This window comes from Aythya ferina (assembly GCF_964211825.1).
Source record: "Aythya ferina genome assembly, chromosome: 4".
Lineage (NCBI taxonomy): Eukaryota > Metazoa > Chordata > Aves > Anseriformes > Anatidae > Aythya > Aythya ferina.
This window is the reverse complement of record NC_140300.1, coordinates 65834773-65854254: the sequence shown is the minus strand read 5'-3', so window position 1 is coordinate 65854254 and position 19482 is coordinate 65834773. Positions and strand designations below refer to the sequence as shown.

Below are 19482 nucleotides of genomic sequence, written 5' to 3'. Positions count from 1 at the left end.
CATTGTACTGATACAAGCCAATTTAGAACACTTTACCTCTGCTATAAACGTTGGGTCTAACTCAATTGGGAAATGGGAGTATCACCCACACAACACACAGCTCTGGAGCATTTTTCTTTTGCCTAAGGTAATCAGCAGCAGTATAAAAAACAACTTCAGTGATCAAGGCTTTCTGTTTCTGCAATCGGAGGAATATTGTCTCGAAATCCTGTTCTGAGAGGCTTCTTTGACTTGTATAAATCTTGTTTCCACAGGGCCTTGGAAAATGTCTTAGGAACACACTTTGAGTCCTGTCCCTTTATGTGTGAATCTTTAAGCTTCTATTGCATAGAGGATGCAGTAGAAAAGCTCTCTTATCACTGATTTAATTATGGAATTACAGATGGGTGGATAAATACTGAGCCTGTCTGTCTCACTGGATAAAAGTGATAGGCATCAGATTTCAAAGAAATCATAGCTTATATTAAGTGGTATGATTTGGCACATGAAATACTTCAGGTTTCTTCAGTTGCTTCTTGATTCACTATGGAGTTATTTTGGCATTAAACCTACATAAAATCTTCCACTCTCATGGAAGCTTGCTATTTGCTTAAGTATATGCTTTAAAATCTTTTGCTAAATCAGGGCTTATATGAATTTAAATGAGTAAAAATAATTCAAGTTCAAGTAGATCAGCTTTTAAGCTTTAACTGCTAATATTATTTTAGGCTTCACTTGTCAGAATGCTAAAATAAAATATACATTTGTTGTCATTGTTGCAAAGAGTGCACCGAATAATAAAACAACCTCAGCTCCCTCAAACACTCCTCTTAAGATTTTTTCTCTAGACCCTTCACCATCTTTATTGCCTTTCTCTGGACACACTTCAAGATCCTTGTGGTGAGGGGTCCAAAACTGAATTTGGTATTCTAGGTGCAGCCTCACCAGAGGCAAGTACAGGGGGACAATCACTTCCATGGTCCTGTTGGCCCCACTATTTCTGATTCAGACCAAGATGCCATTCATCATTATTTTCAGTAGTATGGTTTCTTGTTGAATCTGCTTGTTGATTTTATTTTTATTTTTTATATAAAATAGTAAACACATCAACTAGCTTCATGCTAAATCTCTGCAAAAATTGCCATACTTTATTGACAGCCGTTGAAGTATCTCCATGATGGGAAAGCACAAACATTTATCATAGACAACTGGAACAAAATGGAGATGAATAATTTGGAAATCATGATTAAAAGATGATATAGTGTACTGCCAAATGTTATTTAGTTTTTTCATTCATGGCAAACTACATTTACTTTTAGCTTCTTATTCCACCTAATTATTTTCTAACTTGGCTCATTTTTAAAATGGCATTTGTGCATAAATTGACCAGCTGGGCATCTAACTGATGATATAGCTTGAGCATTTGCAAACGCTTCAGCATCCAGCTGTGGTAATCATGCAAGTGCATTGTTCGTGTTGAGTTCTGCATGAGTGATTCTCAAGATCTGGCTCTTGTTCATATCTAAATGCTCACCAAAAAGAGTGCGCGTAGAGGAGTGTCTCTATAAGTGGTAGCAGATAGGTTCTTGTGTTGTTTTCAAACTGCAAGGAGCCATGTCAGAAACACACCATCTTTTTCTGAAACATGGACCAGTCCTGGCAGCCTTTTTGCATCATCCTCAGTGCTGAAAATCTCTGTAAAGCTGTAAAATATGAAAGAGCTCTACAACAGTGAGAACCTAAATGCTGAAAATGTTGTATTCTTTTGGGCAGCACATCAATGTTGATCACAGAAACTGCAAATGTGAATTGTAGGAGAAAGAACCGTAGCAACTATCATTTCCTGCTTGTGAACTGTATGTTCTTTCAGCTCCTTCTTTGTGTTTTAACTGAACCCCTTCATTAAGATGGAATAAACTTTGATAATTATTCTCATTGGCATGACATACATAAAAGTGTTCTTTCTCTACTTCAACTGAGCTTCTGTAAATAACAGGTAAATGATTTACAATTTGAAGAAAAGTAGGTTTATTTATTTTTTTCTATATATGAATAGTCAAAAGTTGAGGGTAAAATGAGTGCAATTGCTATGCTAGTAATATTTCATTCAGAATTTCCAGACGTAAATGTTTGTTTGTTTGTTTGTTTGTTTGTTTCTGTTTATCTGGATGAAGTGGACAGAATGAATACTTTACCTCAACTGCTCTTTTGAATATTACCTGAATGGTGACTATGCACCATTTTTTTTCCTCTTGTATGCTTAAATCACACAGAATCACAGAATTTCTAGGTTGAAAGAGACCTCAAGATCATCAAGTCCAACCTCTGACCTAAATATTAGTGGGGCAGTGCCTCTAACATAGTTAGAGTTCCCTCTCTCAAGCCATAAAGTCATCTGTGAAGAAGAGGGTATTTCGCTTTTGTTATGCTCCTTGTGGTTGTGGCACCAACTCATACTTGTGAATTGTGGCAGTTTATGGTGATCATTTTGCTGTGTCACAACACTATGACTGCAGTTCCTTCCCAGTACAGAGAGCAGACCTCTGCCGAACAGGCAAAACTTTGTTGAACTACTGTGGTTAATAATGAAGAAGGACCAGAGGGAAAAAAACAATTCTGATAACCTATTTTCCATGTTTGTTTGTTTGTTTTGTTTGTTTGTTTGTTTTTGTTGGATTTTTATTTATTTATTTATTTATTTTTGATCACTTATGAGCAGGTCTGCATTTTAATTTCAAATGATTTGACAGTTTATCAATAGAAGTTTCTTTGTGGTAAAAGCAGTGCAGTAACAATTCCCCTATGAAGCTGCATCAGTGGCTGAGGAGATCATCAGCCCACATTAGTTAAGGTGGCTTTCCTGCTTTATACCCCACTGGGGCTTGGCCTCCTTTTCCTGTAGCAGCCCAATGACTGCCTCTCTGACCTACTTGATTCCGTTCCAAATACCAAGCAGCCACATCCTTACTATAGCAAGAGATACCTTACGTGTGACTCTGAAACAAGCAACAGAGATACAGGGCAGTGGATACTCAACAGATCAGCAAACTGTATTGTATGAACAGAAACAGGTTGTTTAGTCCAGGGAAAAGGAGACTGAAAGGAGTCAGGATAATGGTCTGTCCTGTATCAGACAGCTGCTACAGAGAGAAAGGGGATTGTGCCCAGTGGGAATAGGACTAGAAATACTAACGTTAAATGGCTGTGAAGAAGATTGAGGTTGGGCACCAGGTAAGACACTAATGCTAACAGCAATTAAGTGCAGGAATAGATTGCCTGGCCATGCTGTGGAACTTTTGTCACAGGAGGCTTTTAAGTCAGCTTTTCCAACACATCTGTTGGGAATGATATAGGGAAAGCTGAACCTGCTTAAAGCAGAGACTCAAGGCCCTTCCAAACTTGCACTCTTGTGATTTTCTATATATGAAGAAGTAGTAAAGATTTGTGCGGTATGTATCACTTTCAGAACAGCAGATGTCTGAAAACAGGGTCATAATTTTGCCTTGAACTCCATTCTCACAAAGTCTAGAGGACAGGAGACTTCAGTCTGATCTTTCCTTCTAAGCCAAAAGGAAAAGCAATGGTAACAGTACCAAATTCCAGGGAGGACGGAAAGAAACCACAGATACTCAAGTATCATATATTTAGGAACTAGTCCTTTAATATTCTCCTTGCCTTCTATGGCCTTATTAAATAACTCCTTCCACTTAGCTAAAAGGAATTATTCCCCTTTTATAGGAGAAAAGTTAAGAGTTTAGGTTAAGTTTGTGTTTCATGCCAGTGAACTAAGAAGTAATCTTTCCCAATGCAAGTGAGAGATCTGAATAGTTACATGCTTGCTTCCACATGAAGAGGGATACTTAAGGACTCTAAATTTTAAAATGCATCCTGACTTTCTAGTCATTTGTGGTGTTTGATCTGCAGCTGAATAGATGACAATTGCAAGAAATACACCCAAAATCTTTATAGTTCAAATAATTGCTGCAGGCATTTTTCAGAGCAATTGCTTATTTCTTTCTTAGATAAAGCATTTTAAAATTCCCCATCTAGTAAAGTGCTGTAATATGTTGGAATTGAAGGAACACTTTGAAGAGAGATGCTCACTGCTAATAGCTGAGAGTTAACTCCTTCACTAGCAGCACGTCCTGCCCATCAGTTACAGCCTCTGAGTGTGACCATACTGCCACTAGCTCTCCTGTCAACCCCCAGCTCAATATGCTGGAGAGTAAAAGCAAATGAATGCATGCTTGTTGCAGTGGTTTATCCACTCATACCCTCCTGGAATGAAGTACCGTGTGACATGTATAAACACATCAGAGTCTGACACTACATTTACAATGTTTTGCTTTTTGGAAAGGTTCAATTAGATGAAAAGAAAATGGGATTTTATTAATCTCTCTGCCTGCACTCATGAGCACATACATGTGCATGTGTGTGCCTGTATCTGTGTACATTTCTACTTATTTATATTTTGTTGTTTAAATTGCATTTTTTAGTAGGCAGTTTGGAAATGAGTGAAGTTAGAATAGAACACAATAGTTTCATTTGGAAGGGACCTACAAAGATTGCATGTTATTTTATTTCTTGGTGATTACATTCACATAAGATGTGATACAGAACTGAAACGTGTGCTGTCTCTGGGGTTACATCTAACAGTGTCAGAACTAGTGCTGTTCACGATGCTAGAGCATTGCTGTTCCTGCAGCTCTGTAAGGGGATTGTTTTCTAATAAGAGAAATTATTATGTTTTAGAGATTGTTTTTTCAAGTAATACAGCACTGGATGAACTATTTGCGTGAGGTGAGATCTTTTTTAGGGTGAACTTATTTTCCTCATCTAAATTTTTCTATTAGGAAATAGAAAGTATACTTACAATTAGTAAGTATAGCCTGTTCAATGAGTTTTGGAATTTATCTGCACTAAAAATTTATATTACTTTGAAATGTGATTATGATCTTCATGCGGTCTTAAATAAAGTATAATAACTTTGAAGCTTTGAGTGGGACCATGTTATTTTAAATCATCTTTATTAATATCAACAGTGAAGCCACATCTGAAGATGATTGCTTATTTCTATGCTGACTGCAAAGTCATTGGTTTACTTAACATGATCAATCAATGTTATTTACCATTATGTTCTGTTTTTATTTAATGAAGACAAAACTCAGGTATCATACTGGGAGGTCGTTCTTGATAATAGGTTCATATGGATCAGACACTCCTTCACTGCAGGAGAGGAGGTCAGACGTGTTTGGATAATCCCATGGAGCTCCTGCAAGATGTAGGGGTATCCTGTTCTAAAAGACTTCTAATTAAGGTGATTGCTTTAGGGTTATATGAGCCTATAAGTTCCTTTATACTTTCCTGACAGGTCTCTTCATCTCTCCTCTCTATCCTAGGACATAATCATTCCTGCTGTTCTTCTTTGGGATCTCCCAACATCCTTTTTAACATGCATTGTGTAGACTGAATTCTGGATTTAGGAGAAGGCATGCTTGTAATTGACCAAGCCGATTACCTCACAGACCTTGTTAAAATGTAAAAGAATGGTCTGCATTTCTTGCAATAGCATGACATCACTGGCTAATGCTATTCTTTGACATTGTAATTCATTTCTGTGCACTATTTGCCCATCTTCTTCAATTTGTTGAGTGCCTAAATGCAGTATCTTAACACTTTTTCCCATTGAGCTGCATCTTATTTATTTCAGTCACTTATTCAGTTTTGTTCTGCTCACTTTGAATTGTGGTAAATATAACAAAAATAAATTCAGGCTATAAATTGTCCCTCTATTATGCTGAAGGCCAAACATATCGTCTTTGGTCCTTCTTCCAAATCCTTAATGAAGTTATTGGTGTTACTGAATTGTGTGTCTGGTGTCTGTGAAATTTTACTTGATAGAGACTTCAGTTTTGGGAATGATCCGCTTGAGTAATGTCCAGTATCAACAAGGCTACGTACAGTCACCCTAAAATATTTTTATTGACCTATGAATCTCTACTTTGTTCAGAAGAATATCAAGTGTGACACAACAAAGCCTGTAGTAAATTAAAGTTATCTGACCTCCATGAGGAGAGTTACACTGACCCAGGAGAAAAAAAAAAAAAGTAGTTTGTTTTGTCATGTTTTGTTTTGATTTTGGCTTGAATCCATTTCCCTGTTTTCTCTAGCTGGTTTCAAAAAGTTTTCTGTTTATTTGGGTATTTTATTTGTTTGGGCACTTAGCTGACTGTCTGTGTTCCTGCTCCACTTTTTTTTTTCATTGTGAGGAAGAGCACAAGTTGGCTCTTTTCCAAAATTCAAGTCTCTCATCCCTCTTCAGTAAAGGTTTTGGTTTTGCCTTGCAGCTGAGAGAGTTTGGAGCTTTTTGGCAGCCTGCCCCTGACTTGATGTTTAGCTAGCATGTGTCGTTCCTGGTACTTCACAATTAGATGGAGTGAGTCCTAGCTTTTTCTTTCCCTAGCTGTGGAGTTTTCAATGTCAATGTTCAATGTTTTCAGTGGAGTTTTCAATGGTTCAAAGGTGAAAAGGATGAAGGTGGAAGGATTGTGTGTTCTGGATGCATTTACATGCATTATGGATGGCACATCAAACCAGCCCCTATGCAATTTATTACTTCACATCATCAGTAATTAATGCATGTGTCTGTGACTTTCAAATGTATTCCACTTGTTAGTAGGACCTGTAAACTACATACATTTATCAATGAATAACAAAAGTAACAGCAGCTCTAACTAGGTAATTTTACTGGCCTGGTTAATGCAAAACATGAATATGGGTTTTAGGAAAGTTGATTGCCCACAAAAATGTTCACGTAGTACTCTGAACTGAATTTGATTTCATCTTTAAAAGTTAACATTAAATGGGGAAATTTTAAAGCAATAATATACACATTCTGTATTGTATTAAGATTTTTTTATTTTTTTTAAGAAATTTGCAACAGTTCATAAATTTTTGTAAACAGCCACTATTTGTACTCACTTGCAGACACCATGATGGGCATGTAACTGCAGACATTTAGACAGTCATCACATTTCTTCCTCTCTCCATAGGCCTCAGTCTTTATCCTTTTCACTTCTTTGTCATTAGCAACTGGAGGGCATAAAAACATGAATCTAAATGCAGCCTGGAGCACTTGCAGGCACTATGTTAGCATTTTGTTGGACTTCTGCTGTTGCTCTGACATTTATTTGTTTAATTAAATGCCTCTTCTTCACTTACACTCTCTATTTAAGGAGGAAAACAGTGGCCCCATTTCACTATTAACATTCTGAGTCATGAATGAGGACAGCTAGATTCCTTCACATCTCAGGCTGCATGTAAGCAATAGTGCTTTCTTGAAATTTTCTTTACATAGGTGTTTAGTGTAGGGATAATTAAAAGCTTTTTTTTTTTTTTTTTTTTTTTTTCTATGCAGTGTATAGGTATGTTTGCTCTCTGTGTCTCCCTATCACTGGAATAAAACCACTAGACTGCTGCTAGTGCTTTTTCATTCCCAGATGAGGCTTCCAGCCACAGGCAGGAGGGGAGGCACTGGCTGTTTCAGTGAGTGAGCAGGAGCTTGAGGGCATCCTAAACTGACCTGATAACTCAGTTATAACCAATCAGCCCCACACAATGAATACATTAGGACTAGGAAACCAAATAAATCAAGGCCATTTTGGCACCTCTTTCTTTTGCACGCAATTTGGGATTTTGTGTTTTGTTTGTGGATTTTTCTCCCTTTTGGGTAAGTTGGGCTTTATGTTCAAAATATCTGTAAAAGGTAAGTTGCCACATGGAAAAGGCAGTTACTTGTTCTCTTAGCTCTGGTATCTAGCCCCAAAAGTATCTTGACATTTGGTGGAGAAGAAAGAGTACACATGATTTTTCATTTCAAAGGGGAATTTTAATCCCACTGGCAGAGCAAATTGCAGTTCAGCTTGTAGTAAGAAATTAAATTGGGCAGCAGGCAAAATAGCTGCACTGAGGGTGTGCAAAAAGTAATCTTCTAATCAGGAATCCCCAGATTTTTCTGCAAGCTCTGCCATATAATGATGGTTATATGGGGGAAGTTCTTGCAGAGCGTGTAATATCAAAATGAAATGGGCTTAGTCAGGTGGAAGGGATATTCAGTTACCAGTGGTAAGGACTTAAGGCAGCCCTGCCTGTTTATAGGTTTGGGATATGGTAACAGACATGAGACTAACAGCTTTAGCTGTTAACCAAGTTAACAGCTGTTAACCTTGCCTACCAAGTATCACATCCCACCCCACCTCTGTTCCAGTTCTGTCCTTGATGTGCACAGGATCTGGAAATACAGTAGAGGGCAATACTAGCCTTACACCAGTTTAGCACTACATGGAAATTTGCAATGTAATAATGCCACTGGATGTAATTTATTTCTTTTTTTTTTACAGTCTTATTTTTATTTTGAGCCTCCCAGTTTGCACCTGATCCATATGCACAAATGTCTGGACTGCATCAACAGTGCTCTGTGTGGGATGTTTCTGTGAGGTTTTCAAAGATTTACATAATGGACTTTAAAGGCCTTTACAAAAGAGCCATACCAAAATTACCCTGTAAAACAGTTCCTTACATATTCTTGTTCACTGCCTTCTCCATAGAGCCTTTTAGTTCACAACTAGCCATTATTTATAAAATACTCAATAACAGAGTGGCAGGTGATGTGATGTGACCAGAGCTAAGGAGTTTATAATATTCTATTTTCTTTAAAATAATTATGATATCTCATTTTACTTTAATTTGTTAGGTGTTTGGGGAAAACACCTTATTGGTTGTCTTATTTTTATGTATATAGCAGTTTGTGGACAGTAGAGCTTTCTGCTAGAGAAATAATCCTCCCACGTTATCTGCATGGGAAGTTTCATAAGAATATAAGAACAGTCTGTTTCATAAGAACAGACAGAAAACCAACATGTGTTAAATAACATGAACGTGAACATTTTGGGGTGTGGAGCTTACAGTGTATATTAATACCTGATGGGGGTGGTGGTAAAGAAGATTGAACCAGACTCTTAGGCAATGCCCAGTGAAATGACAGGGGGCACAGTCAACACTAACTGAAATGCAGGAAACTCCATTTAAACATAGGGGAAAACTGCTTCACTGCGAGAGTGGTCAAATGCTGGACCACAATATCCAGTATTGTGGGGAGATTGTGGGGAGGATGGTCAAAACCTGACTGGACATATTCCTGAGCAGCCTGCTGTAAGTAACCCTGCTGTGAGCAGAGCAGAGGGCTGGACTAGATGATCTCCAGAGATGCCTTCCTGCCTTGGTGATTAGTAGAACTGACTTCCAAGGTGATCTCTTGCCGGTATAAATAGTTGAAGACCTAACACTTAAATACTCCGCTTTACTTATCTCAGAATATGGAACCACTCCAGAAGGAATTACTTTGCAGTAATCATGAGAATATTTATGATTGTAAGACATTTTTAGCATTCATATTGGAAAGAAAAAATGTGTTACTAGCCAGAGAGATAGTAAATTACACTGCATAGAACTACTGCTAGGTTACAATTACACTGCTTCCTTTTAAAGTTGCTTTTGTCTTTGCCTTGAGGTGAAATAATTTATTTCTGATTTAAATAACTCAGCATTCAAAGATATTTCAGTGAGAAAATCAAATGCACACTCCAGTACCCAGTAGGGGACCATTTTGGTACCCAGTGCTGACCAAAGTGTAGTAGCACAAGCAGATAGCTTGGTCGGTTTTCAATGAGTAGAGCATCTTAAACAGTCTCTTCCCTTCTATGAAGAGTGTTATAACGTGAAAAAAAAATGAGTAAAGGGAAGGAATGGGTTGCTATTTTTCACTGAAAACAATGAAATAAGAGAAACCCATTAGTTTTCTTTTTCCTGGTAAAAAGGTTAAGCCTGAAGTTTTGTCAAATACTTCTATAATTTAAACAGGGCTGGTTAGGTTGCCTGATGGTGTGCAGGTCTTGGGCTGTCCAAGTCTGATAATCACAAAGCTTTGTCAAGGTAGGAATTCCTTAATTCCGTAATTTAGGTTAGGGTCTGAGACAAGACTAGAGAATGCAAAAGTACTAGTCTAACCCAGAGCAATCTGGTTTTAAACCAAGATACAGGCAGGCACTTTTTCTTCAGGGAAGCCTCAGGAGACAAGCATCTCTCTTCACTTCACCTTTTAACACCTTGATTATTGCATGATTTGCAACTTTCCATTTTTAAGTGTTTTGCCTGCCAAAGAGTTCAAATTCCCCATTTCAGAACTGACGTAATCTCTCAGAAATTTAATGTTTAGCTTTTCAGATCTTCTAATAAAAACTGTCCCTCTGGAATTACCCTTCTATATGGTTTTAAAAAAATAATAAATAAAAGAGGTGGCAGCTTGAAGGGAAAAATATGTTTCATAATATGAAAAAAAATGTTCTCTAAGGTGCTTTTCCTCTTCTGTAACTAAGTTAGGATATGGAATTATTGATCATGAGAAAGTAAAATTGCATTTCTTTGTTTTAATGGAAGTAAGTAATGATATAATGTGTACCTTAAATGGGTCTCTGTTACTAGGGGTGGTTGTTTACCTTCATGATATTCTAACCTTAGAGGAATTGTACATTAGAAGCAGAGAGAACAACCATTAAAACTGTGATATCGTGATCTGTGCTATACTTTACTTGTAACAAATGTGACATTGAGTAACAGCATTCTCATGTGATCTGCAGTGACATCAAGATGAAGGGTAGTGTTTGGGTTACTGTTTACAACTAGACAAAGGTGACAAGCCACTCCAAAACAGAGTTCCCATGGTGGTTTGGTACGGTCTGTGAGTTGCTTCATTTCAAAGAAATACTGATGTTGTGATCACTGTATTTTACTAGTGCTGTTGGTTCTTTTATTTGAGGCCTTAAAGAACTTGCCATTAGTACTTGCTAAAGGAAGTTGGGAAGATGATAAATTCTGCCTTTTTGAGGCATTGTGTCTCTGTAACCCTGATGGGCAGCTCAGAGGTTCCTAACAACAACAACAAAAAACATAGCATATGAGCTATGAAGCTCTTTTCTGAAATTCTGCTGGCAAATCTTTTGTTTCATCATTACTAATGGTCCTGGTGGTTTTACTTGCTGCCTGTTTTCCTGCTGCAGATAACATTAAGCTTCACTCCTTCTTTCTCGTGCAACCTCCAGGCTGATTTTTGAGCACCGTTTTTTTACTTGATGTACCAATTGTTAGCCAAAGCTGTTCTTTAATGATAGGGAGAAGCAGAAATCAAATAGTATTTTGTAATAAAAGAGTGAGCACTAGACAGGAGCTGTAGGCCGTTAGAGCTGATACGTTAGATGAGGTGCACTGTAACAGCTTTAAAATTTGCATCACACACATGGTGTAGCTAATTCAGCCAGAGCTGATAGGGATTAATTCTACTTCTCAGAGAAGTAACCAGGCAAAAACACTTCTAAAAATGTGCTTAAAAGCTAGGATAATTAAATATTGCACATCAAATAATCTCAGGAGCTTAAGCATTTTGATAAGCCAGGGTAGGACTGTAAATGGGCCTGTTTTTTCTGATAGTTTCATGCCTGAGAAATTGCATGTCATGGTGAACATCCAAAAATATTAGTTCTCCTGGAAAACACAGGGCTAAATAAAGATATTAGCAGCTCTATTCATCAGTGTCCCTTCGATTGTGGAATTTGTCTATGTTAACTGTACCACAGAGCAGTGCAGAATTAGCAGGCATTGTGTGAAGGGAGCTCAGCAGATTACCAGGTGTTGACTCCACACAAACTATTCTGTTTACCTCTAAAGGAAGAAGGATATCTGGTCCCATTTAGGAGCAATGTATGTCTTCATGCTGGACCTTTTATATTACACTGGTGACTTGTCCTATGTATAATCTTTTTCACTTAGGTATACTTGAGGAATTTACCAAAAGACTGTATACTTCTATCCCAAAAAACAGGCACAACCAATTGAAATTTTTCTGAGATAAGAAAATAAGACTCCAGCAGAGCTGCTGACTGATAATGTATCACTATTATAACAGTAGTCTGTAGTAAGAGCAAGAGAGAAGAATTCACACTATAGAAATAAATTCTGCACATCATGGGCTTATATGATGAGGGTGAAAATAGTGTGTGCATGCAAGTGCGCGAGTGCCAAAGTGAATATACATGTATGACTGAACTAAGGAAGAAAGGGATTTGTATCTGGCAGATAAAGTCGCAGTCAGTGCATGGAAAGATACAGCAAGTGAGGAATGGAAAGTGACTGTGGTTACCTGGTTAGACTACAGAAAGAGCTGATATGTGGCAAACAGTGAACAGCAGAAGTGTGAGGCTAAGATGAAATAGTGAAAGGGAGTAACAGCAAAAGGAGGGAGCAGAACATCAGAATAAGCATGAAAGTCAGTGCTAAAAGCTATACAGGGGGACAAGGAAAAGATGGGGGGTGTGAAAGAGAGGTAATCATTAAAGTCACATCTGACGTATGAACAATGTGCAGAATAAAATGTGTTCAGTGCTAAGTGTCTGAAATGGAAATGTGCAAGGCCTATCTCCTTTTCCTGTGTTTGCAGAATGTGAGTATTATATGGTTGTTATTACTACTGAACACTTATTATTAGGATGTACAAATTCTTGTACAAAGAAGCTAAGAGAAGATAATACAAGAAAACTTTAAAAAAAAAAAAAAAAGGATGAGGAAGTATTAAAAAGAGCAAAGAGGGATTGATTGAATTCAGCTATGATTTTGGAGAAACTTTTTTCATGTGTTAAGCATTTTCAACTTCAGTATGAATTACTGGGTTTGTGTGAAATCTCAGTGTATTGTTGAGGATGTCCCATGTAACATTTTAGGAATATGTCCCCTTATTTCAAGTAATTTATAGAAATATCATAGAATCATAGAGTGGTTTTGGTTGGAAGGGACCTTAAAGATCATTAATTTTATATTCCTTTTCATGGTACTCATCTGCAGGGTTTTTTTTTTAGTGAATTTCTTCCTAAGTTTCATAGTTTTTCTTTAGTACATTTCTGTCTAGACTGGCAAATGGAATAATTCAGCGTAGTCACAATACTGCCATTGAGCTAGTCTTCTGGTTTTCATATCAATTTTCTTACAGTTTAGTACTAACTCCAGCAGTCTATATGCTAGGCAAAACTCATGTTTCTTCTCCATGACCTTCTGCATTAACAGCTACTACAGGAATTGGCCCAATTGGCATGGTTTTTATTTGGTTTTATTTTGTTTTCTTTCAGAATATGTGTTTGGTTTAGATGATAAATAGTATATACAGTTCTAGGAAAACACACAGTTTTACTCAGCAATTTAGTTCTTATACCTGTGCAATTGCATTAATTCTGAGAGGTCCTTGTAAAAATTACCACAGAAAGTAGAAGCACTTCTATAATGGTCAATAACAGATGCCTAGAGAAGAGTGTAACAAGTCTTGCATCACATAGTGCCTCATGTCATATACTAATACTGCATAGTGTTACATGCTAATTGACGTAAGAAAGCATATAAAAATGTGACTCGTTAAGGAAAAAAAAGACTTTTCCCAATATGGTTAGGTTCTAAAACTGTAAGAAAACAAAACAAAACAAAACAAAACACACAGCATGCAGAAGTCTGAATTACAATATTTCTCCCTCCTTTAGCCACTTTGAAATAATGGTAAAACTAGAAAATAAGCAATGATTTATGAGAGTGATTGATCTGTCTATAATATAACAAAATATCTAATAGAATTACTGTATCATTCTGTCTTGATACCACTCAATTCTTTTTGCCTGCTCTTACGATTACTTTTGCACACCTGTGACTTTATTCCCCCAACTAGATAATAATAATTATTATTACATAATATTAGATAATAGATTATTCGATTATATAGTAGTAATTAGATAATAGATAATAATTCACTCAACAGATGTAAATGGGATAATCAACTTGAACAAGTTATGTGGGACTGTATTTACCCTTAAGGAGCAAAAGCTTGTTTTGTTTTGCCTTATGACTTGTCCAACACATTTGCAATGGGTTTAACTTGGTGGTGGTATCATTCTTTAGTTTAGACTGACTTCTTGGCTTGTCCATGGCAAGAGAGAAGTGGGATAGCAGCACTTCAGCTCTACAATAAGATAATGGTAGTCATTCACATGGACACCCACATGGAAACTGGAGGAGATCTCTCTGGAGTTGATGTTCTCTAGTACTTCACAACCCCTGGCAACATCCTTGAGACACAGTAACTGCACTGACTCAGTTAAATGGAAACAGGATGGTACTTAAGCAGGCAAAATTTACAGCAGAGCTACGAAACAGAGGTCCAGACTCAAGGAGAGGGGTCACTTAGGATCCAAAATCCATTATGGGCTTTTATTGTCGTGCATATTTCTCAAGGTTTTGTCTATACTTTGTAAAATCCCTTTACAGTCAGTAGTTACTGCCTGGGGAGGAAGGACATGCTTTGGAATAAATGATGAAGCAAGCAGTTTGTCTGACACTTTTCTTCTCTATTTTAAATGTAGAATGAAGAAGGTTTCCTGCAGGAAGGAATGGTGAACAATACAGATGTTCCTGTGGATCCTGAGAATGAGGCTTATGAAATGCCTCCAGAGGTAAATCTGTTGTGGTATTTGCTGTGCATGCACACAGGAGAAAAGCAAGGGTGGGGAGCCACATGCTTGAGTGGTGTTACTGTGGCACACAATGGTGTGTGCTCCAGCACAACAAAGACATTGATGTGCTGGAGTGTGTTCAAAGAAGGGCAATCAAGTTGGTAAAGGGTCTAGAGGAAAAGTCTTATGAAGAGCAGCTGAGGGAGCTGGTGTTGTTTAGCTTGGAGAAGAGAAGGCTCGGGGAGACATTATACAATTACCTTAAAGAAGGTTGTAGTGAGGTAGGGGTTGTTTTTTTCTCCCAAGCACCAAATGATAAGATGAGCGGAAACGGCCTCAAGTTGTGCCAGGGGAGGTTTAGGTTGGATATTAGGAAAAATGTCTTTACTGAAAGGGTTGTGAAGCATTGGAATGGGCTGTCCAGGGAAGCAGCTGAGTCTCCATCCCTGGCGGTCAACAAGAAACATGTAGATTTTGAATTTAGCAGCATGGTTTAGTGGTGGACTTGTCAGTACTAGGTTAAAGGTTGGGCTAGATTGTCTTAGAGGTCTTTTCCAATCTAAATGATTCTATGATTAGTCTGAAAATCAGAAATATAAAACATCTAGGCCATGATGCAGTAAAACTTGCTTGATCTTTAACACCATGAATATAACTGAAAATATGGATGCTTCTCAAGTACCTGGAGTTAAACACATGTTTAAATGATTTACTAGCTCTTATCAGTATGTGCAACACCTGGTTTGTTGTTCAGCCCGAAGGTTCTTCTCCTCCCATCTGTGGCAAGTGAATTGCTGTGAGTGGCCTCATGGGCTCTAGGCAGTATCAGTGGGGACTAGAAGAGATCCATCTGTAATTCTGACCGTGCCGGGTCAAGTCCTGTATCAGTACAGATAACATGCCTGAAATATGTATGTTAACAGTTCAGCCACAGATAAGGTTCACCTGCCTCTGGTGTTTAAGTAAACCGTTTAAGCCATGAAGTGTTTCACAATGGCCCTTTGTAAGACAGCCTACAGTCCTGATTCTTCAGCGACAGGTTCATGTAAGTCACTGTAAGCAGACATAAGAGCCCAGTTGCAAGTATTCAGATATTCATGGTCTTTATTGTTGAAGCACACATCCAAGTGTTTTGCTGGATCCCAGATAAAGTGTAGCAGCTTGCTTCCACTCAGATGAACAGGATTTAAAAAAAAAAAAAATGCCGAAGAGTTATATATGTAGACTTCACACACACAAAGCCAATGTTCCCCTTCTTCCCTAGATCATTATGCCTGCTGAGAATTACTCACAAGTTCATTGCTGTGAGTCTTTCCGGTAATTGAATTGTATGTTAACCACTGTGAAAGCCTATTCTGTAAACACCACGGTTTGTAAGACAGAGTATCTGGAAGATGTAACAAAATAATAATAAAAGGCAATATCCTTATCACATGAAAATCCATATTTTTTCACTGTATCTAATATGACTAGGACAAGCAGTAAAAGTTAGGTTATATGTTAGGTTGTATTTATCTGAAATAGTAGCACTGATGTCTGCTCTTCTCATTAGGAAGAGTATCAAGACTATGAACCCGAAGCATGAGAGACCATTCCTTCCTTTGTATCTCCTGAAACCTACTAACAAAGACGTCACATGCTGTACAAGTGCTGAGTTCCAATGTGCCCAGTCGTAAAATTTTTTTACAGTTTTTACAGTGTATTTTGAAGTCTTCCATCAGCAATGATTGGAGTATCTGTGACTGCATCCACCTTGTTTCAGCATTTCCCTCCTGCTGAAATGAAAGCTGGTTGGCAAGGTCATTGTTGTGCTGTGGATATTGTGGCTTCAAGTTTAAAAATTAAAAAGAAAATACTAAATAAAAACACCTAAGTGTCTACTGCTTATTTTTAACTCTGTACATGTTTTGTTGATAGGCTGTCAGTAATTTGATATTGTTTATGATACAGTTTTTATTTGTTTCCAATGACTATTCTTTCTGTGCAGAGATGACTTATTGTGAGAGCTTTATATATATGTGTATGTATTATATATAGAAAAAAGTAACTGAGCATGAACTATGCACCTATAAATATTAGCTGTTGAAATTTTATTGTTTTGTGATGTGTTTTGTTAACTTGTGTCTGTAAATAATAGTGTTCAACTGAAGCAAATAAAATATAACCCATTAAAAATGAACTTACAAGTTAGTGATGGTTTGTAACACCTTATTTTCTCTGCAATAGCACATGGTGAAAAATTCAGGCTGCATTGCTTCCTGTGAAAGAACTGGAGGAACAAAACAAGCAAGCAGATATCTGGTTTGTACCAAAATCAGGATGAAGGATGAGAGTATCAGGGCTGGTTCCTCAGCTGGAGTAAATTGTTTGACAAAAGAGATTTATTTGTAGGGCTAATGAACTTTCCACTGTAAGGAGAACCTAAGAGTGAATGGAGCCATTAATACTGGGTTACAGAAGGCTATCAGGGTATTGTGAGGCTCTTTAAAGAATTACCTTTTCAAGGTTGTTAACACACTGGGCTACAAGAGTATAGAAGAGTGATGGATTAGTTGCAATCAAGTTGTCTTGTATAAAGTCTCATTTAGTAAAAGTACAGTTTAGCGTCTGTTTTTATAGGTGGTAATTTTAGTTATTATGTTGCCTGGATACTTTTCCATACATTAAAAATATATAAACATGAGATGTTTTTACTTCTCTCATGTTTTACTGTCTGATAGCTATTCTGAATCAAATGTTGCCTCTAACTCTGAACAGTATATTTTTTTTTCATTTAACATTCTGTAGCCCTAAGTAGGATTTTAAACTACCCTTAAAGTCTTTCCAGTGTTCTGGGGCATTCCCAATGTGGAACAGATTATGTGCAGGTATGTGCTTGTCTCATTTGTATACTGTGGGAGCTGACAGTGTTGTGTCGTACTTTCAGCCAAAATCACATGAACATGATGTTTTCATGGTGCTTTGAGAACTGGTGTTTCAATTTCCAATGTCACCTTCAAGTCCCAACCCTATATTTCTAGAGAAATTCATTTATTTCAGAAGAATTGCTACCAAACTCTTTTTCAAAAGCAATTAAAAATCCCCTTGATCATTCAAACAACTTGTGGATATTTTCATCAATAGTTAAATTGCTTAATGAAGCTTAAAGCCCTGTGTTCTTTTGCAGAATTCTTTTATGGTAATCTACAACAAACCATTGTCAATTTTCAGTCTCCTTCACAGATGATGTGTCAAGAGAATCTCTTGACCCGGACATACTGTTAAATTCTTAATGCCTCAGTGGTAAATCTATTGATTGCTTCCATGTAAAATTAGTATCAGGACAGCATATAATGTAAGATCACACTTTTATAATTGTTAATGTTGTTTAAAGATCTTTCTTTTCTAACAGAAGGAATTGGGAGAAAAGCACAATGTTGTAGTGTGATTTTTTTACCTAGTGTGCTAGCAGAGACTCAGCCACCAAAAGCAATAACAGAGAGTTGCTTTCCTAATGACCAGCCAAATGTGTGATACTGCAGGAAACACTGGAAATAGCAGCCTAAGTGTAGTACAAATCTCTGTTGTTCATCTTCTCTTCCACAGGTCTCAACTGCTGTATTGTTTCTCTATTAGGAACTCAAATTAAATTGTTTTGTTACTCAGACGTTGCAAATAAGTTGCACACTTCTTAAATAAGCTGCGGGAGTATTATGTCATAAAAAGCAGCACTGAGAATAAATTGGCTCCTGAGACAGACCCATTGTCTGAGCATATAGGGGTTAATTATTTTCTTTTGTAGGTTAACATCAGTAAGTCATTCAGACTTTTCAGGTCATTCATTTAAAATGTATCATAAGTGATCGGTGTGGTTCTCGTGCCTCTTGCAAACATGCCCTCAGATGGCCCTGAAGGTCCATGGGACCCCTGGTTTCTATGGCAGCACAGTGTGATGCACAGCTCTGGTAACAAGCTGCATTTTAATTAGATTCCTTAAAGGCTGTCCAGCCACCCTTTCCAGGTACAATAAATGCCATTTTGTCTTATTTCCTGCAGTGAAATGAATGCTGAAATGTGGATTGCAAATGTCAGAATTGTGCTGGATGCTGAAGTTGAGCTGAATAGCTTTTGCTGTATTCACATTTTTAAAAGTGTTCTGGGTATTAAAAAGTGCTTCTATCATGTTGCGATAATCTTTGCTTAAGCAATGTCTGCCAGAGAGGAATATACCTCAGAGCTCTCTTTTCTGCAAGAGCCTAGATTTCAACTCAACTGGAAGCAATCTTCTGTCCTCAAATTATGAGTTAATAATGAGTCTCACCATGTCCCAGTCCTCCAGGGAAAAAAACACGTGTTGCTTTTTTTCTATTTTGACAGCCTTAATTGGTCTTATAATGGCTTCTAATTGGACACATTGTAATATCGTTTTTATTACTGTAAATCATAGTGTTAATACTTGTGTTACATGCCCTTGGTTTAATGACTTTCAAGCTATTGTATTTGTCTGAGACATAAGGCAAGAAATACCCTCTTGCCCCTAACGAGACTTTCCTTTATTCCCTTAACATAGTTGTAGGTGATTTAAGGTAAGTTACATCTTGAACTTGAGGAGAAGTTACACGACTGCATCACTTCAGTAAGTACCTACTCAGCTCATCCTAGCTTTCCTATCTTGTGCACTCTGGTCTCTGTGTTCTCATTTAGAAGCATGTGACATGGACAGAGGATCAATCAGCTTGGACATGCAGGGCTGTGCATTTAGTGGCTGAAATTCATCCAAGAGCAAAACAGTAGGCAGGCAGAGAATGGCTACCTACACATAAAATCTTGATATACCACATAGGACTACTTAATTACCTCTAAGATTTTATGCAAAGTTGCTTGAAAGATCCCTACTGTCTTCACATGGCTGTTTTAGGACACCCATAGC

At 37.5% G+C, this 19482-nt stretch overlaps 1 protein-coding gene across 2 annotated transcripts in view; it reads left to right on the top strand.

Moving 5' to 3' along the window:
* Nucleotides 1-16752, top strand: part of SNCA (synuclein alpha) — a 71370-nt gene extending 54618 nt beyond the window's left edge. For both annotated transcript variants that reach the window (XM_084516635.1, XM_084516636.1), the window contains exons 5-6: nt 14484-14573; nt 16126-16752. In XM_084516635.1, coding sequence (XP_084372761.1) covers nt 14484-14573; nt 16126-16158 — 123 coding nt within the window. In that variant the 3' untranslated portion in view covers nt 16159-16752. The remainder of the gene's footprint in view (nt 1-14483; nt 14574-16125) is intronic.
* Nucleotides 16753-19482: the final 2730 nt, after the last annotated feature.